The sequence below is a fragment of the Syngnathus acus genome, chromosome 12 (genome assembly GCF_901709675.1).
Source record: "Syngnathus acus chromosome 12, fSynAcu1.2, whole genome shotgun sequence".
Lineage (NCBI taxonomy): Eukaryota > Metazoa > Chordata > Actinopteri > Syngnathiformes > Syngnathidae > Syngnathus > Syngnathus acus.
The window spans coordinates 6,766,952-6,788,394 of NC_051097.1; the positions used below are offsets into that span (position 1 = coordinate 6,766,952).

General features: G+C 42.4%; 1 protein-coding gene across 4 annotated transcripts in view; it reads left to right on the forward strand.

Annotated features, from left to right (window-relative positions):
- The window catches only part of LOC119131817 (spermatid perinuclear RNA binding protein), a 39,363-nt gene extending 18,718 nt beyond the window's left edge, over window positions 1-20,645 (forward strand). For 2 of the 4 annotated variants that reach the window (XM_037266560.1, XM_037266559.1), the window contains 17 exons: window positions 1,022-1,164; window positions 6,291-6,532; window positions 6,614-6,782; window positions 7,468-7,723; window positions 9,419-9,540; window positions 9,997-10,092; window positions 10,588-10,699; window positions 10,784-10,881; window positions 11,519-11,624; window positions 11,908-11,991; window positions 12,849-13,057; window positions 13,530-13,682; window positions 13,767-13,901; window positions 14,756-14,896; window positions 15,051-15,180; window positions 15,245-15,301; window positions 17,331-17,425. In XM_037266560.1, coding sequence (XP_037122455.1) covers window positions 1,162-1,164; window positions 6,291-6,532; window positions 6,614-6,782; window positions 7,468-7,723; window positions 9,419-9,540; window positions 9,997-10,092; window positions 10,588-10,699; window positions 10,784-10,881; window positions 11,519-11,624; window positions 11,908-11,991; window positions 12,849-13,057; window positions 13,530-13,682; window positions 13,767-13,901; window positions 14,756-14,896; window positions 15,051-15,180; window positions 15,245-15,301; window positions 17,331-17,425 — 2,208 coding nt within the window. In that variant the 5' untranslated portion in view covers window positions 1,022-1,161. Of the gene's footprint in view, window positions 1-1,021; window positions 1,165-6,290; window positions 6,533-6,613; window positions 6,783-7,467; window positions 7,724-9,418; window positions 9,541-9,996; window positions 10,093-10,587; window positions 10,700-10,783; window positions 10,882-11,518; window positions 11,625-11,907; window positions 11,992-12,848; window positions 13,058-13,529; window positions 13,683-13,766; window positions 13,902-14,755; window positions 14,897-15,050; window positions 15,181-15,244; window positions 15,302-16,213; window positions 16,644-17,330 lie in introns of those variants that run through there. The other 2 variants (XM_037266558.1, XM_037266561.1) reach the window with 2 other exon arrangements.
- The last annotated feature ends 798 nt before the right edge of the window (window positions 20,646-21,443 follow it).

A 21,443-nucleotide genomic window follows, 5' to 3' on the forward strand; every position in this document is an offset into this window, starting at 1 on the left:
CCCACGGTAATAATCATTAGTCCCATTCGCTCATTTACCGTGTGTGGAAGATGGAGAAAAAAAATCTCCTTTTTATTTTTGCAGCGAAAAATCGATATAGTAATTATGCTGACAGTGGTTGAAAAATAAAATGCATAATGATCATTTTCATGGGGATGCAAGTCAGTCTTGTAATTTGTCTTTTGTCTTCTCTTACAAAGCAGCCGCTGAAGCAGTGAAGGCTTTTGTTGATGAAGCCATTTGGTTTCAACGCTCCCTTTTGTCTCACCTGCATAATCGGGCAACTGCTGTTCGCTGCCAAACCTTGAGAGCGTTCGTGTTGGAGCGCACTCATTTACTTGTGTGACGATCCCATCGACGTTTTACATACGAGAACGTTTGGGCACGTGTTAATACTGGTATAGTGATGTATAGTTGTATACTTTATATTGTAATGTAACTATATCAATATTTAATGCTAGTATGAATTTACGATAACATGTGTGGTCACTACAAGATGATTTATTCCAAAATACAGGAGCTATTTGAAAATTTCAAAGATCATTTTTGATATTGGTATCGTGATACTACACAGGGTAAGGTAAAAATGCAATAATTGTGATATCAATCTCTTTTTTTAACCTCACCTATTAGATTGTGCCATGTTTTCTATTTAAAATATCATTTTTTATACTGGTATCGTGATACCGTACAGTGTAAGGTAACAATGCAATAAATGTGATATCAATATCTTTCCCCACACCTATTAGATTGTGCCATGTTTTACATTTATAAAATAATTTTTGATACTGGTATCACGATACTGTACAGTATAAGGTAACAATACAATACATTGTGATATCAATATTTCCCCCCCACATCTATAAGAGAGTAGCTGTTGCATAACTTTTGAGAGGGATGAGTCAAGCTTAAGTGTGAGCCAATCACTGAGAACAAGAACATGTTTGTAACATACGCTCCCTGCCAGTGCCAGCACAGATGAGATATTGTCCAATTGACGAAATAACTTGTCATCCCTCAGGGGCATCTTCTCATCGGGCGGTGGCTGCAGTGACGGAGGAGCACATGAGGAGCGTTGTGACGGCGGCATCCTGACCAGTAACCTTGCCTCTGCTCCGCAACCCCCCCCCAAGGAAGCTGGCGACCACTCCTCCGATAGGCATGGTAATGCACACTTTGCCGCAGAAGATGTGAGCAAAAATGGACGTGGGATTGTGAGAGGGAGAGAAACAAGGGATTGATTAATGGTCTCGGCCCGTGACGGCGGGAGCTTTTCCCTAAGGGCGAGCAGAGCGGAAGATGAATTATTAAAAGGAGAAAAAAAAATGGCGGGAGAGCGGTTTTCGGGTACAGTGCTTCGAGGTGAAAGGGGGAGGGGTCAAGGAGAGTACGATTGAGAGGTATGTATAGACATACCAAGCCAAGGTGCTGAGGTTGGACTTTGCAGAACATGGCCACATGTTTGAGGTCGTAAATTACCAAGGGTAATGAGACACACACGCGTGTGTGTATGTGTGTGCCGCATGCAAACCAAGCGACGTGATTAGTCCTGAGTTATGGTGATGCGGTAAATGATACGCGTGACCTTGGCGAGGTTGTCGGCACCTACAACCACATGATACATGAAGCATCTTGCTTAATGACTTTGCTGGTCGATTTTATTTTTAATGAACACGCAGGCCTGCGTTAGTCTTGACATTCCCAATTACTTTTAACACAAATGTTTGAACATTTTAGTGTTTTTTTTTTTTTTTTATCAAATTTCGGCTAATGATCCACATGCTGCTTCACCATTCACCTCCAACTACAATATTGTCAGATCACATGTAACAGCCTTTTTTGGTGAAGTTCCGTTGCACCTATATGCACTTGCGGGGATTGTGGGAGCCATTCAAGGAATAACTCAAGGGGGTCCACAAAATGATTACAAATATAAATAAAAAATCTTCAGAAAACGGTGAAGAATCAATAAATGTTCCTACAGGGGACAGGCAGAAATATTGAAAAACATTCCCGGAAACATCGGAAAATAGCCAAAAGTCAATTTTCTGGCCTGACACCCGGGGAGGTCCCAGCATATTTAGAAAGGGGGGTGGGGCAGTGCCCCGCAGCCCCCCCCCCCCCCGCTAGCGCCGACAGTGACTGTTAGTCCATCTACTAAAGTAGACCTCTCATCCGCTTTTAGTGGTGCTTTTGTTTTAATTTAGGAGTAAATCTTTTAATTCTCGCCTCACTCGTCAGTGCATAGACGTTTAAAAAAAAAAAAAAAGCATATCCTTTGTGCAAATACGCTGGTTGACTTTAAGCTTGTGCGGTAAAAGCGTTCCAAAAATAAGCTCGGAAAGATTTTACAGATGATGAGATGGAATCGATCTGTTGTTGTTAATCTCTCAAATTAGTCCAGGTGTCCTATTTTCATCTAAAACACAGCAGGGACACGAAGTTCCCATTGTCAGTTATGGCGACCTTATTTTTGATGTGTGTGACAGCGCACGTGCGCTAACGCTGAAAAAGAAAGCGCAATAAAAGCGGCTGGCGGAGAGTGCACAGAATGAATTTTTAATGCAATCTCCCCTCGGCTGCTGAATGCAACAAAGAAGCGGCAAAATTGTTGTTTTTTTTGGCTCCATGGCTTGATAAGGCCATTTGAACTGAAATCCTTGTTTTGCATGACCTGTCAACCTCGTCACAAAAAGCTTTTTGTTTTTTTTCACATGAACATTTTGCGGCGTCTCCTTTTTACTCACTGCCGTCAGCGTTCCTTCGTTCCGTCCGTCCGTCTGCCTCGGCTTTCAATATTTGCTCACCGTAGCCTCTTATGTGAGCACTCAACATGCACTCGAGCCACATGACTTATTAAAGGTGAGTGCGGATGAGAAATCTTGTCGAGCTATAAACACACACTCAAACACAAGTGGTCTTAATATGATGGCTGATTTGCTTAACATATTCTGCACAACAGACAGAAATTCAAATCAATTGACTCCTGGTCACTGAAAATGTTATTCTGATAAAATTAAAAAATAAAAAGTAAATAAATAAATAAATACAAGTAAATATTTTATTAATAAATTAAATCATAATAAACCCCATGCAAATGAGGCTAAAGAAAATGTGTCGTCTGCGTTATGTGGCAGTTTCATCCATTTTTTTTGTCTTCCAAGTTGTTTGAATTTTCTGACATTTTCCTTTGAAGATAACGTAAATTGAATGAAGTCATTTTAAGTTCAACAAACTTTTAACTGCATAGGCAACTTTTCAACATGAACAGTTATGGTGATTTTCCTCGTTCATACATATCTCGTTGAGAAGAACTTATTGCACTTTGGTCTGTTGTGTTGAAAATTGTGTAACACTGTCTGACAAGCCAGTGAGCCTCGGGGGTTAAGTGAAATGGTGGGTGATTGTGAAGTGTGAGCAGTCTAATAGCACTGTGCTATAACAGCATGTCGACGTGCGCGTCAATAAACAAATGCGTCACGTGTTGGTGGTTGGCACACAGCTGTCAACTGTATGTGCACACGCATGTAGTAACAAGGGGACACCAATTTTTCCGACGAGCCTCTTACAAAATGTTTTATCCATCTCTAATGTACTGTGGACGGATTAATTAATTCACTAATTAATTGCAGGGTGAAGCTTCCCTTCATTATAGCAATAACTTTTAGAAGAAAAAAAATCAGGACTGTTTGCACCAAATTATAATTAAATGTAATTAATTTAATAATAAATAATAGTAATTGAATAAATAATAAATGAATAACTTGATCATTTTATTTAATTCCATTTTATTTAATTTTATTCAATTTTATTTGATTTAATTTCATTATAATTAAAAAGTTATTTAATCGGTAGCTTATACAACAATGTTTAGGAGTACCGTTTTTTCCGGACTATAAGGCGCACCGGACTATAAGGCGCACCTTCAATGAATGGCCCATTTGAAAACTTTGCCCTTATATAAGGCGCACCGGACTATAAGGCGCACCATTAATGCATCATGTCAGATTTTTCAACCAAATCAAATCATTCTCCATTTTATCTTTTTTATTTCAACTTCAGACGCAACAAGTTACTTTATAATCACAAAATAATGATCCATAGTCTTTTTGATTCATGATTCATAGTCTTCAGCGGGCCACTTATGATTGATTTCATGACACAATGCTTCGGGCCAGTTTAAATTTAGGAATTTGGTCCATATATAAGGCGCACCGGACTATAAGGCGCACTGTCGGCTTTTGAGAACATTTTAGGTTTTTAGGTGCGCCTTATAGTCCGGAAAATACGGTATTTCAGAATTTGCTTAATTGGAACAAACAAACAAAAATTTAACAGGTTTAATATCTGATTGTTGGCTGGCTGCATTGATTGTTGTTGTTGGGGGAGGAAAAAAAAAATCGCTCAGAATGATTTCTTAGAGAAAGTCAATATGTGGTGCTTGCTGAGAGAAAATGCTCGCATTTGGCCCGGTTGTCACTACGGATGTCGTAATACACTCTTCAAGCAAGGCGAGCATATTGCGTGGCCTAGTGCGCTAATGAAGGCGGGTTCAAGGACGGTCATCTCCAAGATTGAGTGCGTATCCTTGCGTGGATGAGCTTTACCGACACCATACAAAATCTTTTTACTAGCTGTGGATGCGAAGAGGTCACGAGAGCGCTCGCCGGTGCTTCATCACGTAGGACTTGATTAAATTGCTTGTTTTTAATGTTACCTTGACATCCGACCTTTCCACTAAAACCCCTTCGCGTAGCTCCTTGTGATGGTACCGCCTCTCTCGTCGTCCTGTCTGGGAGCCCTCATAACAACTCTAATTTACATGGCGAGGGGAGCAGCTGGGTACCCCCCCCCCACCCCCCCACGGTCAAGCAGACACGGACACGAGCTCACAAAGTACTTTATTGCCACAGAAGATCCCATTAGAGGCAGCTCATTAAATTTGTGGCTGTTGGTTTGTTAAACACTTCTGAGGAGGTGCACATGCACGAAGCGCTCACGTGAAGGATAATGACCTTCTGGAAAAATACAGAAATGCTTGTGTTCAGACATTTTGGGAAAAGTATTGATTTTTATTTTTGAAGCTTCCTCCTGCTTTCGTCAGCATGCACTTAAAAAAGGGATAACAACATCATTTTTTTGACAGCAATAATATAGTCAAGTCTACATAATGTAGTGATGGCCCTGAAAATGACCATTAAGGGTTTTCGGTGAGTCATGCTAATATTTCAGTTTGTCTAATCCAGTTGAAATTGGATTTAAAAGTAAATTTCCTTTGGGATTAATTATATTTGGAATAATTCATTAGAGTTCATGCTCGCTTAAAGCCTTCATTAAGTATACAGGCATTGTTTACGCAGCATAAGCAAATGTTCCTGTTTTTATGTTTAAATAATAAAACGTTATCTCGATATATTGAGCTTCTATTACAATCTCAAATGAGTTTATGGCCCCTGTGTCTTTCCCCTTATTCCTTGCCAAAGATTTGTAGAATCTCAATTGAGTCCTTGGCAGAATCCAGGAATTGGACTTAGCCTGGATGTTGGTGTCACACTCGACATACGCCGCTAAATAGGCTGGCTGGCTTCGCTCATTGTGCAGCACTCATCCTCTATTCTGCTATAATGGCTTTATCTGGCAAAGTGTGTGTGTGTGTCTGTGTTTATACGAGTGCAGAGAATAAAGGGAAACGTGTGTCTGCGAGATAAGCAGCAGTGTTTTGGAGCTTGTCGAGAGCAGCCCCCTTCTGTGTTGAACTGGGCCACGCACCTCAGGCTCCCCCCAGCATTGTGCGATAACCTTAATGATAAAAAATGAACTTTCCTTCACCAGAGTGTGAGCCGGCAGATATGATATTGTTGGATTTGTGGAGAAAAAAGGAGATAGATTGTAAAAAAAAAAAATATTCTGGCGTGGGAACATGTTAATGCAGTTGTTGCTAGGTATTGAATATAATCTAATATAAAATAATGTGTGGGGGAAGCATTTGCATCTTGTATATGACAGCATATGTCGAGATAATAGATTATAATGCAGAGTAATTATGATTACAGGGTCATACATCAAGCCCTCCCCACACAGCAAATTAACTTCCCCGCTGTGTCGGTTTTGCTCTGAAATTAGATTAGTTATCACTTAATGGCCACATCTGAGTCGCCGCTTGTAATGCTGCCACGCACGACAGGCAGCTGGCCGTGTTGTCACGACATATCGTCGTGACTGTCCGCCAACAAAAAAATCGTTTTTTAAAAGCTGTTGATTTAACGGCCGTCTATATATTTCCTTGGCAGAGGTCCTTCCGTTCCTTCAGCAATGACGACCGCCACGTCATGGCCAAGCACTCCACCATCTACCCGACCTCTTGCGAATTGGTGGCGGTTCAGACGTTGGTGTCCAACGTGGAGCGCGCCCTCAAACACGTCTCGGACTGGCTGGATCAGGCGAGCTCGGAGGCACTCGGACAACTCGACAGCCAAGCGGCGGACGCCACCGAAGATGACGAGGAAGCTGAAGGGTCCGCCGAAGGCCACCGGTGAGGATCATATTTCCCGCAGAGTGACTGGAATCCCAAAAAAAAATATTCTGATCTTATCACAAAATAACTTTCTTCAAGGGAGTCCAGCAGCGGTCGAGTGTTGTGCGGAGTGATGAGAATCGGCTTGGTTGCGAAAGGCCTCCTCATAAAAGGTGACATGGACCTGGAGCTGGTCTTGTTGTGCAGCGACAAACCCACACAGACACTCTTGGACTCGGTCTGTCACAACTTACCCGGGCAACTAGAGGTGAGCAAAAAAAAAAAAAATGTAAGTGTAATTACCTCATGTAACTGCTGAGCCCATTTGCGTTCTGTTAGCTAACCAAAACAGCAGCAAGTGAAATGTCTATCGGAGAAGTCAAAGGTCGTATTTCATTTTAAAAGTTATGAAATAGCAACCATAACATCACACATCCAAAGTAAGTAAACATTCTTTAATGTCAGCGTAAAAGAATATTGCGAGCTAGCATAAAATACGTTTAGCAATTTATCAAAGACAATCCCTTCAACTTGATGTGATATCGCAGCAATTATCCAATCAATCAATTACGTCCGTGCCTCTACTCGTTAGTTTTATTCGAGAGGTAAGCGGGGATGATGGCGAGCGCGTATGTGTGAGAACGTGCAGCGTAATTTCCCACCTCGCTTCAGCGACTTCCACTTCCTGATTTTCTCATTTCAGTCAAATTGAATTTCGATGGGCTCGTGGCTGCTACTCACTTAAAATCTTGTTTGCTTCTAATCTGAGGAAGATATTTTACTGATTGATGTGTGCTCATTAAAACGGTTTGAAGTTCCCCAAATTCTAAGCCTGAGGAGAAAGTATTGTAGACTCCATTTTACAAAGACATCACTGAGATTCTTTTGACTCTTCCGCTTCGTGTGACCTCGATCTCTGACCACCCACTTTATTTCCGCCTGACACATGACAGAAGCTGACAGAGGAGAAATACGAGGTCACAAGCTCCCCGCCCGAGGCGGCCATCGTGGTACGGACTACGACGGAGCCCAAACTCACACTGAAGATCACACTCACTTCCCCGGCCATGAGAGATGATGATGATGAGGAGGAGGAGGAAGAGGAGGAGGAGGAGGGGGAAGAAGCAGAGGAGCATGAGGAGTTACCTGTCGAGGGGGCTGAAGAGCTGGCGGAGGAAGAGGAGGAGCAGGAGAAGAGGAACGGCCACGGTAGGAGAAGAAATTTTTTTGGTGGGATTGTCACTCTCCACTACCCCCCTCCCACCCCCAACAATTCACGGGAAGGTGGTTCTAATTGGTTGCGGGACGTGGGCGAGGGAAGCCAGCAAAGCCAGAGCGGCGGAATCAATAACCGAGCAGTAGCAAGCTCGCCATCCATCGTGCGGCTCTCGCCCAAGCAGACATTAAGAGATGACGCACACAAGTACCACCCGCCGGATCAACAAGAGCGCTTACGGATTTGCTCACAAGCACGTGCGGCACTCTTGAAACCACATACGTGACATTTGATTTTGTGTCGTTTACAAACAAGCCTGTCAGCATAAAACGAGCACTTAAGTACTTTGGAATCAAAATGCTTTTATTCTTTTATTTTTTTTTATTATTGAGTTCACAGTCCAGCTCTCACTTTTTCTATATTATTATTTGGACCAGTCAAGTCAAATGACAAACGTTAAAAACGTGAAAGCTCACTTTATGTTTTCATGACATTCTCCCTTTGCTAAAAGTTGCTTATTTTGAGCCCAATTTTTTTTTGGAGCGTTCCAAATCACATGACCTCACGTCACTCGATTTTCAGGATCCCACTGTACTTTTTTTATCTGAGGTGCAGCTGTCGCCTTTGTTTGCTCACGAACGTGATGAGAGATGAGCAGCTGGCAGAGAATAAGAAAAGCAGTCCGGGATCGAGGAACCAGGCTCCTAATGATCCACATCTGAGCCGTCCCATGTGGGATGGACCTTGACATACAGCTTTATACATCACACTGAAGCAAACACACACACACACGCACAGAAAAGCCGGCCTGCCATAATGGCCAGCTGAGTTCACAGATAACACACTTGTGCTTCTTCCATATCGACGATAGCGGTTGACATTTGCGCTTAATACCTCTTGAGGAAAGGCTTTGGAAGGGATGAAGAAAAACATTTATTTCAGCATGTTTTGCAGTCCTGCACAGAAACCGTCTATGGACCTCCCCCCCTCCCCTCACCTAACTCATTCATATACGGCTGTGTTGGATTCGAGCTCTTCCTCCTTCAATACAGAAGCATAAGAATGAGACAAGCCTCGCTAACCTTCACCCTGCTGTGGTCCATCCTTAGTTGATTGAGCGCTCGCTCAGAGTTTTTGGACTATTTTGACTCCTGCCTGGTGCGAACCGGATCAAAATACTTTTTAAAAGCTTTTTCAGTACACGACGGAGGGATTTGATTTACCTTGCCGTCAAGATGCATTGTAAATCAAACACTCGTGAGGTGTGTGTTTAGGGGGGGGGGGGTGGGGTCCTCCAAAAGTTCTCTCATTTCACCGACTTGTCAGCTGCTCCATGTACGGAAAGCAAGTGACTCTTCAATAGCGTGTTTTTTCAACTTACCTGCGTGTAGGACGATCAGCGCATCTTGATGCCGAGCTGATCCGTGTTGAAAAAGACACGCTATTAGAATAGTGCGCTTTTCATGTGCCGATTGTAGAACACGCTTCTACGGTACATGGAGCGACCCCGATGGCATGACGGAGCGCCGGCGGGAGCAAACGTTCCCGTGCGTGTCTGCGTGCACTCACAGGGGAAATTGTTGTGTCTGCACGCATTCACGTACAAGACTGGATTGAAGCACACATGCTCAGCTGTGATGTGTGTATGTGTGTGTTTTACGTTTTGGGTTGTTATTGTTTCGTGGCAGTGTTGGGTGCTGCCGCGCAAAGAGTGGAGGCTGAGGAGGAGGAGGAGGAAGAGGGAGAGGTGCTGGATAGACACAGATGTCTGTTGGCCCTGGCAGCGCTACGACACGCCAAGTGGTTCCAGGTCGGCACCCGCTCACTTCCTGTCGTCCTGCCCGATGCTCTTTGTAGCCTGACGATTGACCGACAACAACAAAAATGCCCAATTTGAAAACGATACGAGTAACCAACGCATTAGCGGTTCTCCGTGCATCAGAACTGACCCTAAAATAAAAAGTGAATATCGTAAGGCTACAAAGGCTATTGTGGACTTTTTTTCTTTTTGCTATTTTGTGAACCTGCCTGCCCTGTATCATGTCAATTCCTCCCTTTTAAAACCCTTCCCACACCAGTCCTCCTTACTCACAAACTGACCCAAAACACACATAAAAAAAAATCTTCATCTGACAAATTCTGGAGTTTAGGCACTTTGGATCATGAGCACAGTCTTTATGGTACGATGGCAACTTCCTCTGTATTCATTTTCTTCCCGATCCCTATTGTTCCACTGTTCCCTTTATCCCTTTTCTGTCGCTCTCAGGCTCGAGTGAATGGACTCAAGTCCTGCGTTATCGTTCTCAGGATACTTAGAGACATGTGCAATAGACAACCCGCCTGGGAGCCGCTTAACGGATGGGTAAGTCTGTGTCCATCCTCGAACTTTAATAAATGGATGGTTGTAAATAGGATTGTCACTATCAAATCATTTTTACAATCGGTTATTGCATTATTCGATTCATTAATCGAATAATCAGATAAAATTTTTACTTGCATTAAAGTGGGCTGCACTATCAAAGATTTTTTACAATCGATTATTCTATCTATTATTCCATCAATTAATTGAATAATCGTATACAATTTTATTTGCATTGAAGTCACTGTCAAATATTTATTTACAATCGATTATTGTATCACTCCGCCGATTAATCGGATGTAATTTTATTTGCATTAAATTGTATTAAATATTTTCCCTGATTATTAGACGATTACTTGATTAATAAAATATGAGGCAATTCGTTTGATAATTGATTTTTTTTGCCGGTTAATCGATTAATTTTGACACTTGTGATTCAAATTGCGGATATACATAATTGAATGCAATTTTTTTTTTTTTTATTGCACTCTTTGGCAGCCCTTGGAACTGATCTGCGAGAAGGCCATCGCCACCTGCAACAGGCCTCTCGGGGCAGGCGAGGCCTTGCGCCGGGTCATGGAGTGCCTCGCCTCGGGCATTCTGCTACCAGGTCTGACTCACCGCTCGCATGAGTTGCGCGTTTGTCCACAAGTCAGGCAACGTCGCTTATGTCGATTTTTGTCACTTCCACCAGGCGGTCCGGGTTTACGCGACCCGTGCGAGAAAGAGCCCACAAACACGTTAGCCAACCTGACGGATGAGCAAGCGGAGGCCATTACCTTTAGCGCACAGGTAACACACATAGCATCATAAATGCGCTACTGCTAACTTTGAGCTGTCAGTTTAAGCAGCCACATCATCTTCCAACACCCAGCGTCAAAATCCTTTCTTATCTATCTGTGTGGTGTCATGTCCTCCTTGACACGCACGTTGGACTGAGTCAAGCAGCAGCTTTCCCAACTGGCGCGGCTTAGTGAATCCCACCGTTCATTTTCCTTTGAAGGCAACTCGAACGAGGATGGAATGTCAATGGGGATAATTGTATTTGGAGCAGATACAAGCGCCGATAGGAGAGAGGAAGCTGCTTTACTCTGCTCTGTCAATGGGCGACACAGAGTCTCATGAATATCCCGGACACTCCAGCTCCCTAATGGCTTCACATTAGCAGGCCATCACGCTCCCGCCTCATCGTTTGCGTGGGTCGACAATCTGGACTGTTGATTGAATGACATGCACTGATTAGGGAAATATTACTTCATGCTTAGTGTCATTGACCAATCATGGCCATCCTATTTATTTTAAAGGAGCTTATAGCTGGAGTTCAACAAAGCAAGACACTAAGACAACAAAGTTCATACAAATTGCAGCGTACAGCCGATGCATGCGGGTTGAAGTATCTTTTCATCTTCTTTCAATTTGTGCTTGACAGCGTGCTCTCAGGCTCATGGCGTTTGGGCAGATCTGCAAAGTGCTGGAGATGGAGCCGCTTCCCTCAAATAAATCTTTGCAGAAATACTCTTGGTGCGACAAAGAAGGTTTGTGGGAGATAGTCTGGTTTTCACATTCTTGTATTCGGGCTGTAATATACCGAGGTGAGCCGGGCCGCACTCCATAGTGATGGATCTCAAACATGACCTGACCTTTTTGGACCTCCCCCCCCCCCACACACATATATACACACAGCTCTGACATGATCATTATTGTGGTCAGGCGTCATATTTGTGTGGAGCTCCCGTGTGGATGTACTTAATCATAGTTTTGTCAGTTTACAACTCGACACAAAATCTTGTGTAGTGAATGATTCTGCTCTCCCTTCAGGCTTGGGTCTGAAAAGGCCGTACGACGAGGGAATGATGGACGACAAGGAGCTCATCAAGAAGATGAAGAGGAACCTTAGGCGAGGTGTGCAAAGGAAGACAAAGACATCACTCCTGCTTTTATTTATTCATTAATTTTTATTCATATACTTGTGATTATTTATTTATTTATTTATTTATTTATTTATTTATTTATTTATTTGCAAATGACTTCGGTTAAATCTCTAGTAGGGATGCTCAATTTTGGAGAAAAAAAACACTAATCACGATTATTTTGGTCATAATTAAAATTATAATTATTTTTAAAAAATTATTTTGGTACAAAAAAGAAAAATATTTCAACGTAAAAAATATTAAGTCAAATTGAATTCTTTGAGACACTCTCAAATCTATACAGTTTATTCTTTTAAAATAATCGATTTACAATTAAGCCAATTTTGTAATAATCGTAATTGAATTCCGATTAATTGCACAGTCCTATCTAACCCTCTGGCAGCACAGCACTTTTCTCCCAACAAACACACAACACGAACAAAAAGCCATTGAAGATTTTCTCCCATCCCTTTGCCTGTCAGCCTCTCTCCCATTTTTAGCCATCTTACATCTCTCGCATGCCGATCAATACTATCGATCGCCAACGTTTTACCAGGCCACTCTAGGATCCCTGTGTCTTTCTTCTTTCAAGGAGAAGATGAACCACTCGCGATGGAGGCAGACAGTCTCTTTTATTTTCAGCCACTGGCGAGAAAAGAGATTGCTTTGAACATTTTGGCAAAAGAAGTTGCACAGATATACTCGCCTTGCTTACAAAATAGAAGGGAGAATTACAGAGTATTTTTAAAACACACCGTTTTTTTCCCAAAAATCTATAAAATGAAAGATAAAGCGTAACACAAACAAAGCATAATTGATATTTTCACGGCTTTCCCCCCGTCTGCTCAGTCCTCGACAGCAAAGCCATAGACTCCAACCAGCCAATGAACGCCCTGATGCGCTTGAACCAGATCCGTCCCGGCCTGCAATATCGCCTCCTGTCCCAATCGGGCCCGGTTCACGCCCCGGTCTTCACCATGTCCGTAGACCTGGACGGAACCGTTTACGAAGCATCGGGGTCCTCCAAGAAGACCGCCAAGCTTCATGTTGCTGTCAAGGTAGCGAGGTCTTTCACTATTATTGCTCCTAAAAATACCTTCTATGTTTTTGATGCAGATTCTGTGTGTGTGTATGTGTGTGTGTGGAGGTGGGCAAATCCATGTAATCCTAAAGTGGCCGTGAACAAAAAGGCTCTCCAGAGCAAAGAGCAGGGATAATCCGCTATTTGCTTCATTCCCATAAAAGGCTTTCTCCCCGTCTCCCTGTTTTGTGTTCTCGCCTCCTCTCTCGTTCTCCCCATCACGTGTGATCTCTTCATCAGTAAACACAATCACCCAGCGGGTCAGACAAAATGTCATTTTCTCTTTTCGCTGCTCAAATGCTGCCATGTTGATGCCAATGCTTTTGATGAAAATGCTAGCTAACCAACATGGACATTTTTCATGTCATAAACAAAGTAATGCCCCTTGTTAGCTTTTGTTGTTTTTGTCAAATAACTCTTTGAGGTCACAGTTGTCTTCGCTTCTGCAGGTTCTCCAGGCGATGGGCTACCCGACGGGTTTTGACTCGGATTTGGACCCCATGAGCTCGGACGAGAAGTCTGACGGCGAAGGCAAGAGCGAGACGTCCTCGCACACGAGCAATAACGCAACACACTCCTCAGACGGCTCCAACACGCTGGAGGTGGGTCTTCGAAACAAAACAAGCAAAAAACAATTTGGAGCTCCTCAAGGCAATCACGCAACTATTTCTCCGGATATTGTTCAGGTGAGAACTCAGGGCCCCATCCTGACGGCGAGTGGGAAGAACCCTGTCATGGAGCTGAACGAAAAAAGACGAGGTCTCAAGTATGAGCTCATCTCTGAAAGCGGAGGAAGCCACGATAAGCGCTTTGTCATGGAGGTGGGTTCTTCAAACGCACTAGAGGCACATTGATTAATCGATTACTAAATTACTCAACGGTGATTTTTGATAATCGATTAATCATTCAAGCACACATCGATTAATCGATTTGTTCATAATTCAAGCACACTAAGGTGCAATCGGCAATTAATCGATTACTAAATCGACAGTGATTTTTAATAATCGATTAACCATTGACATTTTTAAATTTAAAAGTACCCAAATTGTCCAAACCCTTAGAATTTCATTTTGCAAATAGTTCATCTTCTCCAATCTCAGAATAATCGGCGGATTAATCGATTATTCAATTAATCGTTAATTGCAGACCTAATACATACTAAAAAAGATTAAAAGCAAAATGTTTAGTTATAGGTCATATTGCATGACTCCTTGTGACTGTCTCCAAGTAAAAAATGCAGTATTCGATTGGCCAACGCAATTTGCCTCTATTTGACTTTCCAAAACAAATGGCCTCAGATGGGGAAAGAAGTCAACGTCACTTGTTCTCAGGCTGAATTGGCTAATGAAGTCCTACGCCAAACACACACACACACACACACACACACAGAGGAACCAACTGTTCTCTAGTGCGGTCAATCAGTCAAGTTTGTTCACGGAGTGAGCCTGCTGTCGGCTAGGCGTGCTGTTTTCCGACATGCCTCGTCGCTCCGTTGCTCTGCTGATTGATTAGCAAGCCGATTCTGACAGCAGGGCATCGCTAAGCAAGTCAGCCTGTTCCGCCAGACCTTGGTTGAGTTGCTGATTGCCGCTAAACACGAGGTTTTGGGGATAAAGTAATAATTCGTTTTGACAGGAAAAAAAAATAATTAAACCACTGATTCTGTTCTCCCCAGGTGGAAGTGGACGGACAGAAGTTCCGTGGGGCAGGCCCCAACAAAAAGGTAGCAAAGGCCAGCGCTGCTTTGGCCGCGCTGGAAAAACTCTTCTCCGGTCCCAATGCTGCTGCAAACAAGAAAAAGAAGCTGCTGCCTCAGGTCAGGGACACACGAGACTCATTTATTTAGTGTGAATGGTGGTTGGAAATCGCATGAGCGCATCGCAAAGTTGTCGTCGGGACTCTCTAATTAGCAAACAGCGGCTCTCTCTTGTGTATGTGGAAGCTAATTCGCCATGAAATCTCCCGTTCAGACCAAAGGAGCTCTGGCTGCGGCGGCGGCGGCCTCAGCGGTGGCAGCTCAGGTAGCCCGAGGAAGAGGACGAGCCACCCTCGCACGCGGAGCCTTCGTTAGCGCCGCGGCGCCGGGATACGTCACGCCAGGCAAGTCTTAGCTGTCAGCCCGAGTCAGGTGCGGAATTTGACCGTTTGCTCGTTTCGTCAACAGGCTTCGGAACGCCGTACGCCTACAGCCCCGCCGCCGCCGCAGCTGCTCCTGCTTACGGTACGTGTCACTTTTGTTTCCTGCCATTGCAGTGCCCACTTCCTGCTTTTCTTACACACACACACACATACACACATACCCTTCCCCCACCATGCAGTCCTCACTCAACAGCAAGTGCAATCACCCTAATGGCTCAAAGTTGCTCTCTTCTGGCTTCTCATCTTCCCTTTAAGTTTTTCAACTTTGACCAATTGATTAAATGCTGATCAGGGCTGGAGGCTTTCTGCAATTGTGTGTGTGTGTGTGTGTGGTGTGTGTTTGCCGTGTGATCTGCAAGGAAATGTGCTCTTTGGCTAAGTGTCTGCTCGCCACTTGATATTCAGCCAAGCGCCGCTGTCTGACTTTCCGCTCCTAAAATAAGATCAAATGAGGTGGTATTAATCCCAAAAGGAAATTTGAGTGCTGTGGCAGTTTATTTTCAACAATTATATGACTGAGAAGAAAAGAAGGTATAGGTTGCAGGAACAGGCGCAGTCGTCGATTAAATATCGGAATTGCTGATGACGATATGACTTGACTTGAACCACTAGAGGCGCTGTTGAGTCAATCTCAACTAATTTGCTTACCAATTTCAAATCGGCTACGATGACGTTTATTTCAGATCGACTTTAAGAAGGTTGCGCCATGTCGCCTCACACGTTTTCATTTTTGACCGTTGGTGAACTAACGAGGCGTGCCCCGCTCGATGATCATCTGAGCTTCTCCCCTACTAGATGGAAGTCGGTCAATACAGCTCCGTATTTAATCAATCTTACTCTGGACAAAAAAAGCTTTCCTTCCGCTGCTGCGTAACAACTAACTCCCGCTGCTGGCTCCGCCTCCTCATCAAAGCTCTGACGAGTGTGCCTCGTAGTTCACGCCGACGCTGACCCACTCACTCGGAGCTGTGCTCTTCTCATGTCTCCCCTCTAGGTTTGCCCAAGAGAATGATTCTGTTGCCCGTCATGAAAGTACCCACCTACCCCGTCCCCCACTACCACTTTTTTTAGACCAGCAGACATGTAAACCAAACAGGGACACTTTTGGGGAGAGGATTACAGACTTAAGTTTTCGAAATGTAGAAGTTCTTTTTATTATTATTATTGTTGTTATTACAATCCGCCCATACAAAGGAAAGGTAGAGATTTTGAAGTCGAAAACTTTGTACTGTGGACTTGTACTGTGAATTTTTACTTTATTCTCTCATTCTAAATTATATCTGTTGTTATTTGTTCAACAAGGGAGGGGGGGGGTTGACTTTTGCAATACGTCACACATATTCTCTGTAAAATGTAAAGATGAGCTATGTGAAGGGATGTATAGGAATAATTCAATCATGTTGAATAAAGTTTTTCCTATAAAAGTGGAAGTTTGAGTGTTTTTTGAATTGCATTCATTGCTTATTGCGCACAGAATTTCAATCGTAATCCCATGTCATCCATTTTTCGGTGAGCCCAAAGCAAGACGACCATTTGTAAAGCTTTTAGTCAGTCAGATCCGGCGTTGTGAATTCAGCTACACGATCCCATTACCTCCCGTGGAGTCGAACTTGCCAGGTGTCCCGCCGACAGCGCGACTGAGCGTCAGGCTGACAAGTGTGTTGTGATTTTTTATTTTTTTTTTGCAGCGGGGGCTCAGGTGATTGTTTCAGATGTATTCAGTGTCAAAAAAAAAAAACAATGTCGAATCACTGGCAGTACAGAATATTTTTGGGATGTGTTTGATGATTGACATTTATTTGACTTGAAGCTGCTTTCAGTTCTTGTTTGTTTTGAATCTAAATTGGTGTGAATGTCTATTTTTAATGCTGGCTCCTAACTTCCTATATTAAGCATTTTTCAAAATGTCAGACAATCCCTTCATCATCTCCCATTTATATGCAAACCTCATTTAAATGTACCACCTTGCCGGTAATCTCTTTTAGTTTGGTGGAACATTTCCAAAAACTGCTTCCGTGCAAATGCTCGCGTGACCTTCCCGGTGGTTCAAGTCCAAATCTGCATTCAAGACGTGTCAGCAGTGTTTTTTTTTTTTGTGTGTCTCCTTGCAGGCGGTCTTTTCATCGACAATCCCTTCTACCAGCCGCGGACCCTCGCGCCCTTCATCATCCATCTGGGCCCCCAGGATCTCTTCTCTGACTTCTAGAGGAGATGACAGGTTTTTGGACCACCACCACCACCTCGTCACACTTCCTGCCTGTTTTTCCTTTTTTCTTTTTTTTTGCCTTTCTATTCTTGCTGCTGCACTCCGATTTCTAAACAGGCAGCGGAACGTGACTGCTCGTCTTCTTTTTTGAAGCGGACGCGTCATGGCGGGTGAGGGTTGGGACGGCGGAGCTACTTTCCCCCCCTAAAGCAATACTTCACGAGAAAAGCGTGAACGAGGCTGGTCTTTCTAGCAATAGCAATACACACAAACTCCTCTACAAGAAGAATGTCCGGCGACTTAACGCGGCGTTGCAATAGCTCGTCTTGATTGTATCCAAAATACGTGTGTGAGTGTGTACATGTGACATATACACAAATATATCGAAAATGCGTGTTGACTATATGACGATGTATGTATGTAAATACATTTTAAAGGATAACTTATTGTTATAAATTATTTTAGGATGATACGGTGAAATGTACCTGTAATAACACACTATAGCTTTCTTCCAATTTTCTATACACAAGCTAATCGTAGGAGAATATTATCGAATATTATCTTTGCTATTATTCCTATTAATCGCCGCTCTTTAGAATAATATTGACGCTCCCTCCCTTCCTTGAAGTTGGTCTGAGCCTATATGCCAAGAGGTGCTCGCTTCTTCTTATCTGCTCATCACACATGCACACGCACACACTTTGTGTGAGAAAGCACATGTTCTAAAGTCTCACTGCTGGCAGGGAATGCTTTTTGTGTTTGTTTGTCGTGTGTGTGCGTGTGTGTCGTGGGAGCACGTGATCATCTATAAAACATGTGAAGTCAGCTTTCAAGGGAATTTGCTCATTCGCCTAAATAAGAAAGAAAAAAAAAAGCACACACAAATGCGTGTAATGAGTTGATAGTGGACTTCTCATTGCACCGCAAAGTTTTTCGAAAGTTCTGTTGCATCATTAGAGGGGGGCCTCTTAATCGAAATACGGTTGGAGTTGGAATTGTTCTCGTTCAGTGGCTGTACTTTGACACTTTTGGAAGATGAGAGGGGATTTAATTGCTGTTTCTTTAGTTTTGCTTTGTCTCGGTGAGCAGCAATTAGATTTCACAACCGGCTTGCTGCTGCTCATTTAACAGTGGGGGAGGTTGGATTTTTTTATGTGTGTGTGTGTGTGTGGGGTGGGGAATTGAAACCAAAAAGTGTGCTGATTTCAATTTGAAAGCAAACTTAAAAAATAGCCCTACTCAAATTCTTTTTAGTTTAACAAAAACTATTAAGGTGTTCATTCAGGCTCGATCACAATCCGATAAAAGATTTGAAACAAGGTATGATATAGGGTATTTTTATGACCCCCCCCCAAGGCGATAAACAACAAAGCTACCTCAAGAAGGTCGGATCCGGATTCCAGCATGCCTTTCATTGACTCTGCAGGTGATAAATGTTCAAACCTTGGCAGAGGTCTAAATTGGCCCGTTAAAGTAGTACATATTATATTGCTCATTTATGGCATACTTCCAGGCTTGATTTGTATTTCTTCAAATCAATGAGCATGTTCAGGTTTCTGTCATCGGCTAGCTGAGGTTGAGGACCGATCGCACTTTTATCGAGTAGATCCTGACCTTCTCTACCGTTTAAGTCTTTCCCCTCCTGCCTGGTCTCTGGGCTGCATGCCCCCCCCCCTACCCCCATGCCCTCCCTCCAGATGGCCTATATTAATGAGGTAGACAGTGAGCAACCTCCTCATTTCCCTCCAGACTCCAGAGTCACACGGTAGCAGTCACCCTGGCTACGCTAATATATATGCGCACAGAATTTATATATACGTACATATATATATATATATATATTAGGGATGGGATGAGAAGGGATGGAAGATAAGATTTTTGATGAATTTCTAATATAAAATAATAACATATAAATTATTTTATAAATATAAAATAAATACATTTAAATATATAAATTATATAATGTAAAATATTTTTGGGGGTAAAAAAAAAAAATTCTCCGTGAAGTACTTTTAGGAGATCTGCTATATTAACTCAGTTGTGGGTCTCATAAAGCATGCAATTGATGAATTTCTAATATAAAATAATAAAATCTCAATTAATTTATAAATATAAAATAATAAATAAATTGAAATATATAAATTATATCATGTAAAATATTTTTTGGGGTAACAAAACAAAAATTTGTGGGTTGTCGATCACAACTGTGACTCCGTGAAGTACTTTTAGGAGATCTGCTATATTAACTCAGTTGTGGGTCTAATAAAGCATGCAAGTCTGCAAGCTAAAAAAGAAAATGGATGACAGGCTGTGCGAGGATGGGAAATGTCCACTGTCTCAACGGGCTCCAAAACCTACTGAACCAGTTGAATGTAAATTTCAAATTGTCTCATGAAAGAATTCTGTTTTCAAATTTTTTAAAATGGGTCACAGTCTGACTGTAACCCCCCGAATGTGCAAATGCAGCCACTGACTGAAAAATAGCACACAAGCTTGTTGTCTGCAAGCCACCGAGCGTATTCCGACTCCTGCAGGCCAGCACAGATAGATCGCAAATAGATCCAGCATCGAGTTTCTTCTGCGCATCTGACCAGAATAACTACGGATCATATCATTTTCCCCGTGTGTGTATGCGAGAGTACTGCACACACACATTCATGTAGCCACACACATGAAGCATGTTGTTCCATACATACCTGCTGGTCAAGGTTCAACACGGTACCGCCGAAGGATGGAAGATTTACTTTGGGAATGTACACAATGTTGTTCTCGTGATTGTAGAGTAGAATGTATTTACTGCTCGAGTAAACAAACATAATAATATGGACTATATATGGACACATGCATATATCTGCTATACATTTTGAAATGTTTTGGGCGCATCATGATTCTTTTCTTCAGTTTTTATTTCGAATATTTTGACAAATATTGTGTCTTATTGATTCTGTAAATATTTTGTTTTTGTTTTTAAATGAGCTTTTGACACTAATAATCATTTTCTGATGCTGCCTATGGAAGGACAAAGCGATATTTAATCCTCACAGTCTACTTAAGTCATGGAAGTGCGCTGTAGGAGACGAAAGGACAACACAATGGAGGTGATGCCAATGTGCTGTGTTCACTGTTTGGTAGCAAAACACACAGCAGTGCTGCTTTGCATTTCACTTCATTTATGCCTCTGGGAGAGAAGAATAAAAAGCAAAAGTGCTGAATCATTCAATATGCCGACGAGTGTACTAATTTTTGACTAAGTGGTTTCACAAAGTTTGCTTTTATCTTGCTACAGTAAGAAGTCGAGAATTTAATAGTGAACAATATTCTAAAATATATATTTTGCACAATAAATGTGATTTTGATTATATTGACCCTATTTAATCTATTAAATTGAATTAATTTTGTTTTTTAAATATTGGTTTGGCAGTTTGGATTTGCAAAATCACCCCCCCCAAAAAACTAAATTGTGCGCTGCTGTTTTGGTTAGCAACAGAGTCCAAACGTGATTGAATTAGTGTTATTTTTGCATCTGATGATATTTTAGGAAGCCACCATGGAAACTCGCATAAGCTTGCCAACTATTAGCCACATATAGCACAAAAACATCAGATAAACACATTCAATCCCCCTCGCTTGTTTTATTAGCGCATCGTATTAGTTTTTCTTTTTTAGCTCCATGTGTCAAATATCATTTAACAAACATTTGCTATGCTTCCAGCCAACAAATGTCAACGATGTGACATATGCGAGTGATAGTAGGTTTTTATGATGGTACTCTATAATCAGAGCCAAAGTTGTGGTTCATAATTGGCACATGTCCATAATCTCATACAAGTGCACAGAAATATGAGCTGTCAATCATCTGCAACCTTGATGTTATTCTAATTGCTACTTTTACACACATTGGACAAAAACACAAGAGCGTACTACAATACTTATAATATAATAAAATTGTCTCTGCTCCATAAGAATGTCACGTCTGCCTCGTTGTCACATTCCCTCCTCAGTCAGGTATGTCCACCCT